This window comes from Boleophthalmus pectinirostris, unplaced genomic scaffold (assembly GCF_026225935.1).
Source record: "Boleophthalmus pectinirostris isolate CB_2022bp ecotype Guang Dong unplaced genomic scaffold, ASM2622593v1 HiC_scaffold_16, whole genome shotgun sequence".
NCBI lineage: Eukaryota > Metazoa > Chordata > Actinopteri > Gobiiformes > Gobiidae > Boleophthalmus > Boleophthalmus pectinirostris.
In genome coordinates, this window is record NW_026571095.1 from 3,303,522 (window position 1) to 3,318,000 (window position 14,479).

General features: G+C 40.5%; 1 protein-coding gene across 1 annotated transcript in view; it reads left to right on the forward strand.

Annotated features, from left to right (window-relative positions):
- myo10 (myosin X) overlaps window positions 1-14,479 on the forward strand; it is a 235,114-nt gene that overhangs the window by 96,238 nt on the left and 124,397 nt on the right. Inside the window, 1 exon segment of the mRNA XM_055151493.1 lies at window positions 3,247-3,345. Coding sequence (XP_055007468.1) covers window positions 3,247-3,345 — 99 coding nt within the window.

The window sequence follows — 14,479 nt, forward strand, 5'->3', positions numbered from 1 at the left end:
TACCACTCACTGAAACAGTAACTGTAACTGAATACAGTTACTCATAAATTGTACTCTGATTACATAATCCTGGTACCTGTAATCCGTTACTCCCCAACACTGTTTACAGGTGAGATCTGTGAAGAGGCATACATGTTTTTAAAGGCGATTTTGAGCAATACAAACAACCAGAATTGAATAAATGCATCTTCTGTGCGTTTAATGCCATACTGTGGAACATTACAGGCAGAGCAGTAGCGTCTCCACTGACTATTTATAAGCACGTTGCTGCCTAGACATGTTCGGGTTTTAAAGTCTCAGATTGTCTTCCAAAGTTTCCATATAGCATTAGGAAAAGATCCAAAGTATTGTGGGATGGTTTTCAGCTGTCTCACCGTTGTCCTTCATAGTCCTTATTTATGTCGCTCATCTGGATGTGACTTATGGATTTGAGCCTTTTTAAAGCTGTCCGTGCTGAAACATTTGTGGGGCCCTGTGAGTGCCGTCTGGGGCCCTGCGAGTGGATCCTGGGCTAATCGCGAAGCCACATGCGCTGTCGTTCATTAGCGTGACAGGTTAATGCTGACGTGAACTTCGACACTCAGGCCATCATTCTGACAGAGTGTGAGGTTTACTAGAGTCACATTTTACTTTTACTGCGAAAATGTTTATGTTGTTGTTTTGAATTAGCCTGTGGTAAATTCCAAAAGAGGCAGACATGCGGTAGAGTGACCAGATGTTCAAAAACTGGGACATCTCTGCTTTGGGTTGGCAATAATAAACTTGTGAAATGAGTACGTAATTAAGAAAAATGGTTCTGTGCTTTCTCTAATGTGAGTCAGTATAGTCACATTTTCTTTGTGTTTTTGTCATTTTTTAGCACCTTTTCTGTATTTTACCTAAACCGTTGACAGTGTATGTGTCTCTTTACTGTTTGCGAGGATCAGATTGGTCAAAAATAGGGACACCTGGGACATTTCTTGTATAAAACTGGGACAAATCAGTGGTTCTGTATAAATCTGCTGGGACAGGGTGGCCAGGCTGGTGCCACCTAGTGCCTCTGCTCAATTTCATTTCTCTCCAAAGACTAGATCAGGAATCAGAATCCACTAGACCAGGAGTGTCCAAACTTTTTTTCATCAAGGGCCACGTATCTAAACACAGACAAAACAAAGGGCTGATCAAGGGCCGTAGATTGGTGCTGAATATAAAGAATAATTCAAATATGTGCATTATTAACACATTAGAATGAGTCGTCAGTCTTTATTCATGCTAAGATCCTTAAAACCACACACTAAATATTCAATATTAGCTTTATCAAGGTGTCAAAAGTTCATTTTTAACTGATGCAAGGTAATTTGGGCCAATTCACCTGGAAGTCTGAGGGCCAAGAAGAATTTCACGGGCCATACTTTAGACATGCCTGCACTAGACGGTTCACAAAAACCCCGGAAGTGCGATTTCGGGCATCAGCCAATCAGCAAAGAGCCAGACTTTCTGTGTTGGCAACGATTCCCAAGATCAGGGATTGAAGAGTTGAATAGTTAATTGTTAATATTGTACTTTCCAAATCCTCAAATGTTTACCAGTGTTGGGAGTAACGTGTTATAAAAATAACGAGTGACTATAGTGCATTGCTTTTTGCTGTAACACAGTAATGTGGCATTACAAGGAAAAACCTGTAATATTTTACTCCGTACAAATGTCGTCATAATGTTTTTTTTTAACTTGGATTGAAGTGGTGGGTTTTTAGTTTTTCTTCATACAAATTAGCTAAAATCACCGCGATATGAGCAGAGGTGAAACGCCGGAGACACGCCCGCATAAACCGTCTGGTGACCACGAGCGTAAGGACCGGCGCAGTACTCGACGGGGGTGAACCGCAGCGGACACCGGATCGCGCCTTGCAGACAACCAGTTCCATGGACTCTGGGTTCTCTCAGGGGCAGTTCTAGATTCCAAGTTCTAGTCCAAGATTAGTACCGGTTTAGTCCTGGTTTAGTCCTGGTTAGTCCTGGTTCAGTCCTGGTTTAGTCCATATACGGCGCAAAAGTTCAACATCTTCGCAGTTATTTTGGTGAGAGTAACTTAAATGTACTGCAGTAGTCGTGTAATGCCTTCCATTTTAAACACAGTAATATTGTAATGTAACAAATGACAGTAACAAGTCAGAAATAACACATTACAGTTTTTAAAGTAACTCACCCAACAGTGATGTTTACAACAAAACTATCTGAAATCCAAAATAAGCGTGTGAAATTTGAAGTGTCCAGCTGTTTGCCGGGGGGAGCGAGCCGGCAGGAGGCAAGTGGGTAGTTAAGAGCATCCATAAACACAGAGTTTACTGGCCCACAGGGGAACCAAACCCACACGCTGCCCCGCTCTAAGCAAATAAAAAAGGTCATGACTGTGCTGTCTCCACGGCGACGGCGTTTAGAGGCGGCTATGGTGTCGTCTGAGGGCTTCATCTCCTGCAAAACACAAAACATGGCGTCGAGATCTGGTTAGAGAGACACTGCAGGAGCTGTTTAGTTTATTTTTGGGGACAATTTAGGCTGTTTACTTCAGATTTTGTATTGTTGACTTTTTGTATTTATTTTGAAATGGCTAATTTTCTTAAAGGTTCACTATTTAACTTTTTGTTTGGGGGTCTGTCACCTGCTTATTTCGATGATTTTGCCATTGCTCTGCCTGGAATGTTCCACAATGTGACATTAACAGCTCTACTTTACATTTAACCAATTACAGGTGGTTTAAGAGCTCAAAAATACCAACAAAAACAGACATTCTGACTGAGTTGGGTCTCCTCTCCACAGATCTGACCTGTAACTTGGTCTGGTTTGGTTTCCATGAATATAGAAAGGTTTAATGCCATACTGTGGAACATTTCAGACAAAGCAATAACATTTTGACTGAGAGATTTGATGGACCCTCCACCAGAAAAATGACACAATGCAGCTTTAATTTTGGATTGCGTGTTTTCAGTGTCTGGCTGTTCTTGAACTTTCCGTTGCAACAGAGGAATTTTCCCAAGTAAAGTTCAAATACAAGTATCTCTTTTTTTTTTGCCTATATTTTTGTTTATAATGCTGATATTGTGTCCATTCTGTTTGTGATTTTAATTTGATTGTGATTTGTACTTATTTATACTTCTTTATACTTATCACCTGCTAAGACTGATCGTATTTGTCTTGAAGATTAGTCCTGCTTCGTCACTCTGTTTGATTACCTTGGAACTAACCGTGCATTTCCGTGTGCTGCCTGCAGGGGGAGCGGGTGTGGCTGCGGGAGGATGAGCAGTACCTGCCCAGCACCGTGTCGTCCTGCGCTGGTGGAGTCGTCGTCTTCTCCACCGACTATGGACAGGTACCATGGCAACGCAATACACAATACAAAAGACACTATAAAACACTCACATTATTGGTGTAACAATATCCAAATCTCTACAATATTTTCACGATATACATCTCACGGTACGATATTTATTGCGATATTTTGTAGAGGCTAAAACTGTTAATATGTTGTTTTTCCTCTTAAAATGCCTTGACAAGACTTAATCCAAAGAACTAAGACTTAAAAGTGTTAGAACTGTTATTTCTTCTTGTAGTCTGCACTGAAATGGAGCAAAGGATCATGGTCTATGTAGTTCTGTCTTTTTTTAGCTATTGTTGCACCATAACTCAAATATACTTGTAATTTGATATATTGTGATGGTCCACGATATTATTGTGAGAACTTTGACGATACGATATCACGATATTTCGGTTATTGTTACATCCCTAATTCGCATACATCAGGGCGATCAGACTTTTTTTCATCAAAACACTGATGAAGGGCCAATCAAAGTCTATATACTGGTGGTCAATACACTGATTCATTCAAATATGTGTTTTTATAACCTTTATTCATGTTTAGATCCTCAATAAGACACACATAAACTTAGGTAAAAGGGCTGATTCACCTGGAAGCCTGAGGGACAAGCAAAAAAACTGGACTGAGGGCTGCATTTGGCCACTGGGTCATAGTTTGGACAATGTCTGGCACATCGTCCTCCATCAATATTAACAACCATGAAAAACACAACTCCAGGAGTAGTTTGGACTTGGGTATCAGTTCCATGATATCGGTTAAGCTGGTCCGATCCTGATTGGTCAATAAGAGCATTCTCACACTAGGATTTAGAATTGTACAGTGCTCAAGCAAGACTGTATAGGGTTCTATGTTCCGCACTTACACTTGCATATCCTAACTGGGCCACGACCTGCTGACGTCATCACACAACACTGTTTGTTTACGTCTGCTAACGCTTTTAGTGGAGAAAATATCTATTATCGGCAGAAATATCTATAAAATAGTGAGACAGATATGCACTCCTACGTGAATTTATGGAGACAGCCGGAGAGTAGAGGCAGTTAAACTTCTGTCAGTCCTTACAGAAGGTGAACGTGGGTTTGTCAGGTGTTTATGGACAGATTTTATTCACTGTTTTCCTCGTCTAAGTAACATCAGCGGACACACAGGGCTCATATTGTAAAGTTGTGTGTGTTCTAAAGTCCTAGTATGGGTGCGCCGGAAGACATACTGGCTGGTTTTGGCCTGAAACGTCTCATAATGATTGATTTTAATTCATACAAAGCTGTTCAGTAGTGATTTGAAGGCTAAATAACAGATACAGAACACTATTGGCTTACTGTCATAAGTTAACTGTATTTAAGTTAAGTTAACTGTAAAAAAAAAAAAAAAGTACCATTTCCCATCCCTGCACTCTTATCTGTTCATGATGGGTATTTGTCAGATATTTAAAGCCAAGGTATCAGTATCAGTATCGGAACTGAAAATACTGGATTGGTGCATTCCCAATTTACGAAATCAATACAAAAACATTACCCGAGCAAGTAAAATGAATAAATGAGTGAAAATGTGCTGAGATTAAGGCTGGGTATCATTAAGAAGCTGCCGATACGATACATATCTCGATACATGGGCCATAATACGATACATACCTCGATACATGAGCCATAATACGATACATATCTCGATACATGGGCCATAATACGATACATATCTCGATACATGGGCCATAATACGATACATATCTCGATACATGGGCCATAATACGATACATATCTCGATACATGGGCCATAATACGATACATATCTCGATACATGGGCCATAATACGATACATATCTCGATACATGGGCCATAATACGATACATATCTCGATACATGGGCCATAATACGATACATATCTCGATACATGGGCCATAATACGATACATACCTCGATACATGAGCCATAATACGATACATATCTCGATACATGACCATAATACGATACATGATACATGGCCATAATACGATACATATCTCGATACATGGGCCATAATACGATACATATCTCGATACATGGGCCATAATACGATACATATCTCGATACATGGGCCATAATACGATACATATCTCGATACATGGGCCATAATACGATACATATCTCGATACATGGGCCATAATACGATACATACCTCGATACATGGGCCATAATACGATACATATCTCGATACATGGGCCATAATACGATACATATCTCGATACATGGGCCATAATACGATACATACCTCGATACATGATAATACATAATACATGGCCATAATACGATACATATCTCGATACATGAGCCATAATACGATACATATCTCGATACATGAGCCATAATACGATACATATCTCGATACATGAGCCATAATACGATACATCTCGATACATGGGCCATAATACGATACATATCTCGATACATGGGCCATAATACGATACATATCTCGATACATGGGCCATAATACGATACATACCTCGATACAGTGAGCTTTTGATTTGATACGATTCAATACGATATATTTCAAATCAATTCAATACGTCTGTGATACTAAAAGTCTTTGTTAAACCGCTTCTTGTGCAAAGTGAATATGAAACACAAACATTTTAATCATCAAAACTGTGAAAATGTCAAATGTGTCGCATAAACAAGTTTCCTTCCACTAAACAAACAACAAAACTGTAGCTCTGTTAACAAAATTATTGAGTAAAATTTACCAAAAAAATACTCTTGGTGATATATTGATACAGCAGCCCACGATATCGAAATGGTATCATCACATTAAATGACACGATATATTGATATTTTGATATTTAGATATTTTTGGACACTTATTAGAGATGGTGGTAATTAGTAAAATGCTGAGTGGAGTTGGAGTCCGAGGTGAAATGTGGATGTTGGTGGGTTTACTGTCACTGCAGGAGCTTAAACTCTTAAGTGGGCTTCTCATCATGTGGATCAGCTCTGGATCTGGATCCTCCATCTGTTTCCTCATTAGCTGATGAGACAAACAAAACAACAAAAGGACAATCCGCTGACTTTACAGTTTAGGTTAAATATGCACTATGTAACCTCTACAGTGGAGGGTCTGCCACTTGGAGATGTTATTTTCTTGCCTGGAATTTTCCACAGTAAACAATCATAAACATATCTCCCTTCCATTTGTTCCATTACAGGTGTTTTATAGGCGAGTTTCAGCTGACGTCATTGTTATTAAAAGGTAATGCTGGTAAATATTTTGGTCGGAAGCAAGAAACACGATAGCGTCAAACACAGTGCGTAATCTCGCGTATTTATCCCTGATAGTGGTAAATTCGTGCTGCATTTTCGGATGCACAAATAGAAGCACAGAAGAAGGAAAATGTCTTTTTCGTCTTTTCCGAGTGAAAAGAACCGCTAACGGTGAATTAAACGGCTTTCAAACATTCACAGAGCAAACGTAGAAGATCCTAACAAACCATGGACTCCAACAAGTTCAACAACACATCGAGACTCTTGGAGGTTTTCATCTTTTCTGCTGTGAATGGCCCAGGAGTTTCCACCAAGTCATTGTGGATATCGCTGAAGTGAATATTTGACCAGGTAGTTGGTGATTCAGACCAGAAATTTGGTTTGTTCCACCTTTTGTCGGGGTTGAAAAGGGTGATTTGGCTCCATCGATGCTTATGATCAATTTCTGGTCAAATGGTCTTGGGTCCTCTGCCGTTAGAGTGGATAAATAACCGGGATCAATACCCTTTACGTGCTTTCTCGCTCCGTCCGTCATGTTGAATTAGTGTTTCTTGCCGCCGACCAAAATAATTCCCAGCATGCAACGCACGCTTTTGTCAACAATGAAACTCGCCCATAGCTCAAAAATAATAGTAAACATGAATTCTTACCACGTGCAGGCTTGCTTCTCCATAGATCTGACCTTTAACTTGTCTTAATTTGTGATACTATGGAATAATCAAGACACAGCGGTAACAGATCCATGGAGACCAGCGAGTGGCAGACCCTCCACCAGAAAAATTACATTCTAAAAACTAAAAATGTTTACTTAATTAACTTTATAATAGATTATTTATTATCTATTCATTTTGCTTTCAATTCTTTGTAGATATATAGATACTTGAAATACAAAATATGTTATGCTGCTACAAAAAACCATGAGTAATGATTCAGAATCGTGTTTCAAAATCAGGTACAGGCCTTCAAAGAAAACTTCACTCATGTAAAACATCAAAATAACAATGCTATATCAGTATTTACCATATACTAATAGAAATACAGTGGTTTCAAAACATCCTCACCACTAGATTTCTATCTCCTGTGGTTTACGTGCTGGCCCTGAACGCGCCCTCTGTGCTCCGGGTCCCTCGGGTCTCAGAGTGAGGAGATAAGTGTGTCTTAATCCTGCTGTAATCACTGGACAATACCCCATCTCCACATGAGACACAGGACAGAGCTCCACTCCTCCCTGACCACAGGAAGTCTCTGTCAGAGCCCAAACTGCTCCGAACCGACGGGAAATACTGAGAAATACTGCAGCGTCAGGAGGACTGGTGTAAGGAGCAAAACAACCACTTTACTGTAGAACGTTACTGATGCACATTTTCCAATGTAAAGGTCCAATGCTTAAAGGTGCATCACACAACTTTTCTAGTGGAGGCTCCGTCACCTGCCTGTGTCCATGGAGATGTTATTGCTTTGCTTGGAATGTTCCACAGTATGACATTAAACACATCTATCTAGCATTTATCCACTATGGGTGTTTCTACCAACTAGTGCCTCTGCTCAATTTCATTTCTCTCCAGCGACTAGGTCAGGAATCAGAATACACTAGAACAGGGGTGTTACACATACGGCCTGGGGGCCAGATCCGGCCATCCAAGTCCTTTAATCTGGCCCTCAGCTGATTTTCTACTAAAATATTTTATATTTATATTTACCTCCGCCAAGGAGGTTATGTTTTTGCCGGCGTTTGTCTGTTTGTTTGTTTGTCTGTTAGCAACATAACTCAAAAGGTTATGGACCGATTTTGATGAAATTTTCAGGATTTGTTGGAAATGTGAAAAGGAAGAACTGATTTCATTTATGGGGGTGATCCGGAAGAAATCCTGGATTCTGGATCACTTTGAAATTTTAGTTAACATTGTGGTAAATGGGGCCAATGAAAATTTACAAGTACGCTTTCATCAGTACGAATATGAATTCATAGACGTGACTTTACTGTCAAAAATACATCATCACTTCACAGACATTATTTATCGAGCAGAAGAAACATCAATCGAGATCAAGACTGTGCATGTTTGTAGCAGAGGGTAAAAACAGAGTAATGGCACAACAAGGAGCTACAACAGCGACCAACAAGTGGGTTCATTCAAATTTATTGTAAAAATGTCTTGTCTTGCCACATTGAATTCGGAAACCAAGCGCTGCCATGTAATATTCTGTAGAAACACCTCCTCTGAACGGGAAATTGCACCTAGATCTTAGTAGAAACAGAGTGGAGCCAGTTGGTGAACATCAGACGTAACGTTATCCCAGGACTAATTAGCAAATATCAAATATTCTGCATGTTTAGATTAAAACATTCACGGCTTTATAATCCTGAGCGTCTAATAGTGCGGAAAATAAGGTAACTACATTCTAGAGATGAATTAATTATGATCTGTAATTAATCTAATTAATCTCTTTTTAATCTCACCTAAAAATTGCTGAGAAAAGCTTCAACTTGAGGTATTTTCATTTAAATTCATTATTACATTATTGTGGCAGATCAAAAGACTGATATAGAACAAAAAAAAGTGACTTTATAAAGTCATTTATTGTTGAACAAACTTTAACAGATGCAGTCACTTACATTCCACTGCATCATCATTATTATTACTATTACTTATCTGCATAAATAAACTCAACTTTACAACATATAAACCATGAACATTCTAGAGCCACATCAGCCCGTTTGAAATTATGTGTTTAATGCAGCTTTGTGCAACTCTCACAGAAATGAAACTTAAAAACCGCATGGCTCATTTGCATAAACTAAGCGAGTGATGTGGTTCAGCTTCTGTGGGACTAAAAGACACGACTCAGTAGAATATGAGTGTTCTCTCTGTGACAGAGGGATGTTGATGGTGAAGGTGAGTCTGTTCCGTGTTTGTCGCGATGTTTTCAGAGATCATGTGCAGGTTTATCGCAGATGTGGCGAGAACGGGAATGAAAATTAAAATTCTTTGCGTTAGCGATGTGTTGTGGTCCCAACAACACATAAAAACAGATTTTATAATAAGGCAAATCGCATACAGAAACAGTAAAGTTAGAGATTAAAAATTAGATTAACGCGATTAAAAAACATAACATAATATCTTAAAGCTCACAAGAGTCAAATTAGCAAAATATTGGACTTTTGATGTGAGAGTTAAGCGTGCGTTCAGTTCTGGGATGGTCCATTGAAGTAGGCCGCCGTGTGCCGTGGGTCGCACATTTCCCCTTCTCCTGTTTCCGTCTTCTGAGCTCCACGGACGGACGAAGCACAAAGGGGGAGGATGAATGGGACTTCACCGAGCACCTGCTGGCTCAGATGGAAGGCCTGATAAAGAGGAGCACCCAAGGGCGACGGAGTTTAGGCTCCTCTTACCCGCTGATGTCACCAGGTGGACAGTTTCGCGCCCGCAGACATGAGGCGTGTGATGGGTTCATAATAGAGCAGTTCTCCTGTCGCTCTGTCAGTTTGAGGGAGTTTGACTGATGACGCTGAGGAGGGAAGAGGACGTTTGCGTGTCTGTTGGTGTAGTGTCACAAAGCTAAAACTTCAAACTTTATTTCCATACTAAGGAATAGACTTGATACTCGATACTGATTCTGATACCACAATGATCATGAAAACCATTTTCTTTAAACAATAGAATGTGATTTTCAACAAAGTAAAGGTGGATTTGACCATTATTGAACATTAATGAGGACTGAGACCTGGACCAGACCAGGACCAGGACCTGGACCAGACCAGAACTGAGACCGGGACCAGACCGGAACTAAGCCCATGACCAGACCGGGACTGCGACCGGGACTGGGACCGGGACTGAGGCCAGGACTGAGGACCGGGACTGAGACCGGGACTGAGACCGGGACTGAGACCGGGACTGAGACCTGAGACTGGACTGAGACCGAGACCGGGACTGAGACCGGGACTGAGACCGGGATTGAGGCTGCAACCAGACCAGGACAAGGACCGGGAATGAGACCGGGATCAGACCAGGACCAAACCAGGACTGAGACTGTGACCAGACCAGGACCAGGACTGAAACCGGGATCAGACCAGGACCAGACTAGGACTGAGACCAGGACTGAGACTGCGACCAGACCAGGACCGGGACTGAGACCAGAACTACGACCGGGACCAGACAAGAGCTGAGACCAGGATTGAGACCGGGACTGAGACCAGGACCAGACCAGAACTGACACCAGAACTGAGACCAGGACTGAGACCGGGACTGAGACCGGGACTGAGACCGGGACTGAGACCGGGATCATTATCTGTTACCCGTTCTTTCATTTTGGTTTCGGAGACGAATAATGAAGAAAAGTTTCAATATCATGGGCTGCTGTATCGATATATCGGAAAGTCATGGATATTGAAAATGTCATTTTCCAGGCCTGGAAAAGTCATGGAATTTTAGTGTCTTTCACTTAACTCCAGCGTTCTGTTAAGTTCTCATTCAACTATTCTGATTATTTCTGAACGTCTGCGCCTTTTGTTTAAAAGAGGCGACAATAAATGCACTGACAGGATTTAGAATGTTCAAAATCTATAACCCCAAACCATAAGATGAGTGGGAAGAGTTAACATTTCAGATTTAGCTCTAAAAGTCTGATCAATTCCACACATGTAGGTGCTGTAAAGTCATGGAAAAAGTTTTGAAATGTTGTCAGTAAAAAGAGTGGAGATCCTGATCTAAACAAAAACTGTTGCAATGTGTTATTAAAATAAATACAGAAATAGGTTATCGGCAGTCTAATGTGATCTTCCTGGTTAAAGTTAACGTCATTTGGCTTTTAATAGTAACAAAACAAGCCTTTATTTGCGTATTGAAAAGTAAGACGTTGCTAATCCTTTCATTACTTTGAACAATAGTCTTTTACAGTGTGTACGCGTGAGTCTACAGTGTGTTCAACCAGACCCGACTCCATCTGCTCCTGTGTCACTCTGAATTATACTAGTCTGATGTCGATTCACTTTTGTCATCTGTTTAAGTACAAGAACAACACCCCCCCCTCCTCCCCCCCTCACTGTCCCGGGCCACTGTCTCACTGTCTCCGCTTCTTTGCTTTGTCTCACACAGATTTACTCGTGTTCGCATCTGTCGCCGTGCGGGCTTAGTGCCACAGGCTTTTGTGTTTTAAAAAGGATAGACCCTCCTCAGCTCGGCAAAGACACTGCGTCAATTAGGGCGATAATGAGGTCAAAGCTCCCGAGGCATGCTGGGAGGGGATTACAGCGGAAAACTTATATTAGGAACGCTTAAGTCAGCACAAATATGGAAACGCCGATGGTTACAGAAAGCAACAGAGCACGGCTAAGCACACGCAGTGTTGGGGAGTAACAGATTACATGTACCGCCGTTAAGTAATCAGAGTACAAATTATGAGTAACTGTATTCGGTTACAGTTACTGTTTCAGTGAATGGTAATTGGATTACAGTTACTTTGTTGAAATAAATGGATTACATGGGGGTATTTTTCTGTTTTCACATTTTGGGCTAAATCCGTTTTTTATTTTTTATTTTTCCCCTGATTCCACTCATTGCTGGACACTAAACCAGGTCTAAACTAAACTAGGTCTAAACTAGGTCTAAACTTCTAAACCAGGTCTAAACCAGGTCTAAACTAGGTCTAAAACTAGGTCTAAACCAGGTCTAAACCAGGTCTAAACCAGGTCTAAACTAGGTCTAAACTAGGTCTAAACCAGGTCTAAACTAGGTCTAAACCAGGTCTAAACCAGGTCTAAACTAGGTCTAAACTAGGTCTAAACTAGGTCTAAACCTAGGTCTAAACTAAACTAGGTCTAAACCAGGTCTAAACTAGGTCTAAACCAGGTCTAAACCAGGTCTAAAACTAGGTCTAAACTAGGTCTAAACTAGGTCTAAACCAGGTCTAAACTAGGTCTAAACTAGGTCTAAACCAGGTCTAAACTAGGTCTAAACCAGGTCTAAACCAGGTCTAAAACCAGGTCTAAACTAGGTCTAAAGGTCTAAAGGTCTAAACCAGGTCTAAACTAGGTCTAAACCAGGTCTAAACCAGGTCTAAACCAGGTCTAAACCAGGTCTAAACCAGGTCTAAAACCAAGTCTAAACTAGGTCTCAACCAGGATTAAACCAGCACTAAAACCAGAACTAAAACCAGAACTAAACCAAGTCTAAACCAGGACTAAATCATGCTGCGTGGACGTGTCTCCTCCTCTTCTATCAATAATATTTTTAATACAGTTTTTATTTTCTTTTGGCAGAAAAAAAATCTTATGTGAAGATTTCCTCATCTTTGCTTCTCTACAGCAAATCAAGTAATCCAAAGTATTCAGATTACGTTACTCACTTTAAGTAATTTAATGGATTATGTTACAAACTACATTTTGGGGTATGTAATCTGTAATCTGTAGGGGAATAACATTTTAAAAGTCACCTTCCCAACACTGAGCACACGTCTCTTTGTTTATGGTAAATATCGAGGAAACAAGTCTGACCAGTCTCTGTTTACATAATGTGTAATGTGAGATGGAAAATAGGTCAAATATAATTGTACTTCTATTACTGTAAAAATCTGCTAATTAGGGTAGACTGGACATAATGAAGTTGTAATTTTCACGCGTGTCTCAGAGCAGTGTATTCTATTATTCACTCACTCCTGGAAGAAAGAAAAGCTTTGTTATCTAGTCTCAGCTGCCCTGTGTGTGACTGTCTTACCAAAATGACTTGCCTCAGGATACAAAAACAGTAACCAATGCAATGTTGACAGTGACCTGAAAACATCCAAGTCTCAGCAACAAATCCTGTTTCAAAACTTTTTTTTAAACACTTTTGCTGAACTTCAAGCCTGTTGAAATGTGTCATGAAATAAAATGATGAGGGCCACTGAGTGAACAGGCCACGTGTGCTGCTCAAGAGGAGTTAGAGAACATCAAAATTACAACTTGTATAGATGTGATTATAAAGTAAAAAGCATCACATTTCCCTTTTCCCAGGACATGCACTGAGGAAAGAAGAAGTTTAAAGTGGGTCAATGTTTAAGTTGGTTTGTCTCATTCTGCAGGATTTGAAAAGTCTGATGGAAATGTAATCACTTTGTTTTTGATAGGAAATAGCATTACAGCATGTTCACAAACTCTTTAGACCCATACATTCATAAAATATCAATAAATGAAGTAATTCATGATCATATTAAAGGTGCACTGTGTAACCTTTCTAGTAAGGGGTCTAGCACCTGCTTTCGAAATGTGAAAGGTGAAAGGCAAAAGTGAGGACTGGGTGTGACGACCGTAGTTTTTTTTTTTTTTTTTATAATAAAGGAGGTCTCAAATAGCTCAGCAAACTACATACATTACAAAAAATAGCAACCAAACAACATACAAGATACAAGACAAACATTACGATCGAAGGTTACATATAAATACCGTATTTTCCGCACTATAGGGCGCACTCTTAAGCCTCCAACCCCATCAAAAAACGACTGCGCGCCCCACAATCCAGAGCGCCCTATACACGAATCCACTCGGGTGTCCCAGCACCACTTCAGTAAACTACAAAGCTGCACCACCCGCAGAACACGCAAACACACACGGACCGCCCAGCGAAAAACACTCACAGACACACTCATCACTCCACGCCGACGAGGAACGGAACGGAGGAACGAACCGAAAAATGCGAGTGCAATGTGCCACTTCTAGACACAACTGAACAACTGAGTCACTGCGAACACGCCGACAATCCGTTGGTAACTCCCTACACGCCACAACTGAACAAGCCCAGAGTCACCGTGAACAAACAAACAAAACCACTCACCCATCACACTGTTGTTTCGTTTAAAGTCCGGTGCAGTTTATTTGTGAAAAAAGTTAGAAATAGACCATTTAATGAAGTGCGTCTTACCAGGAA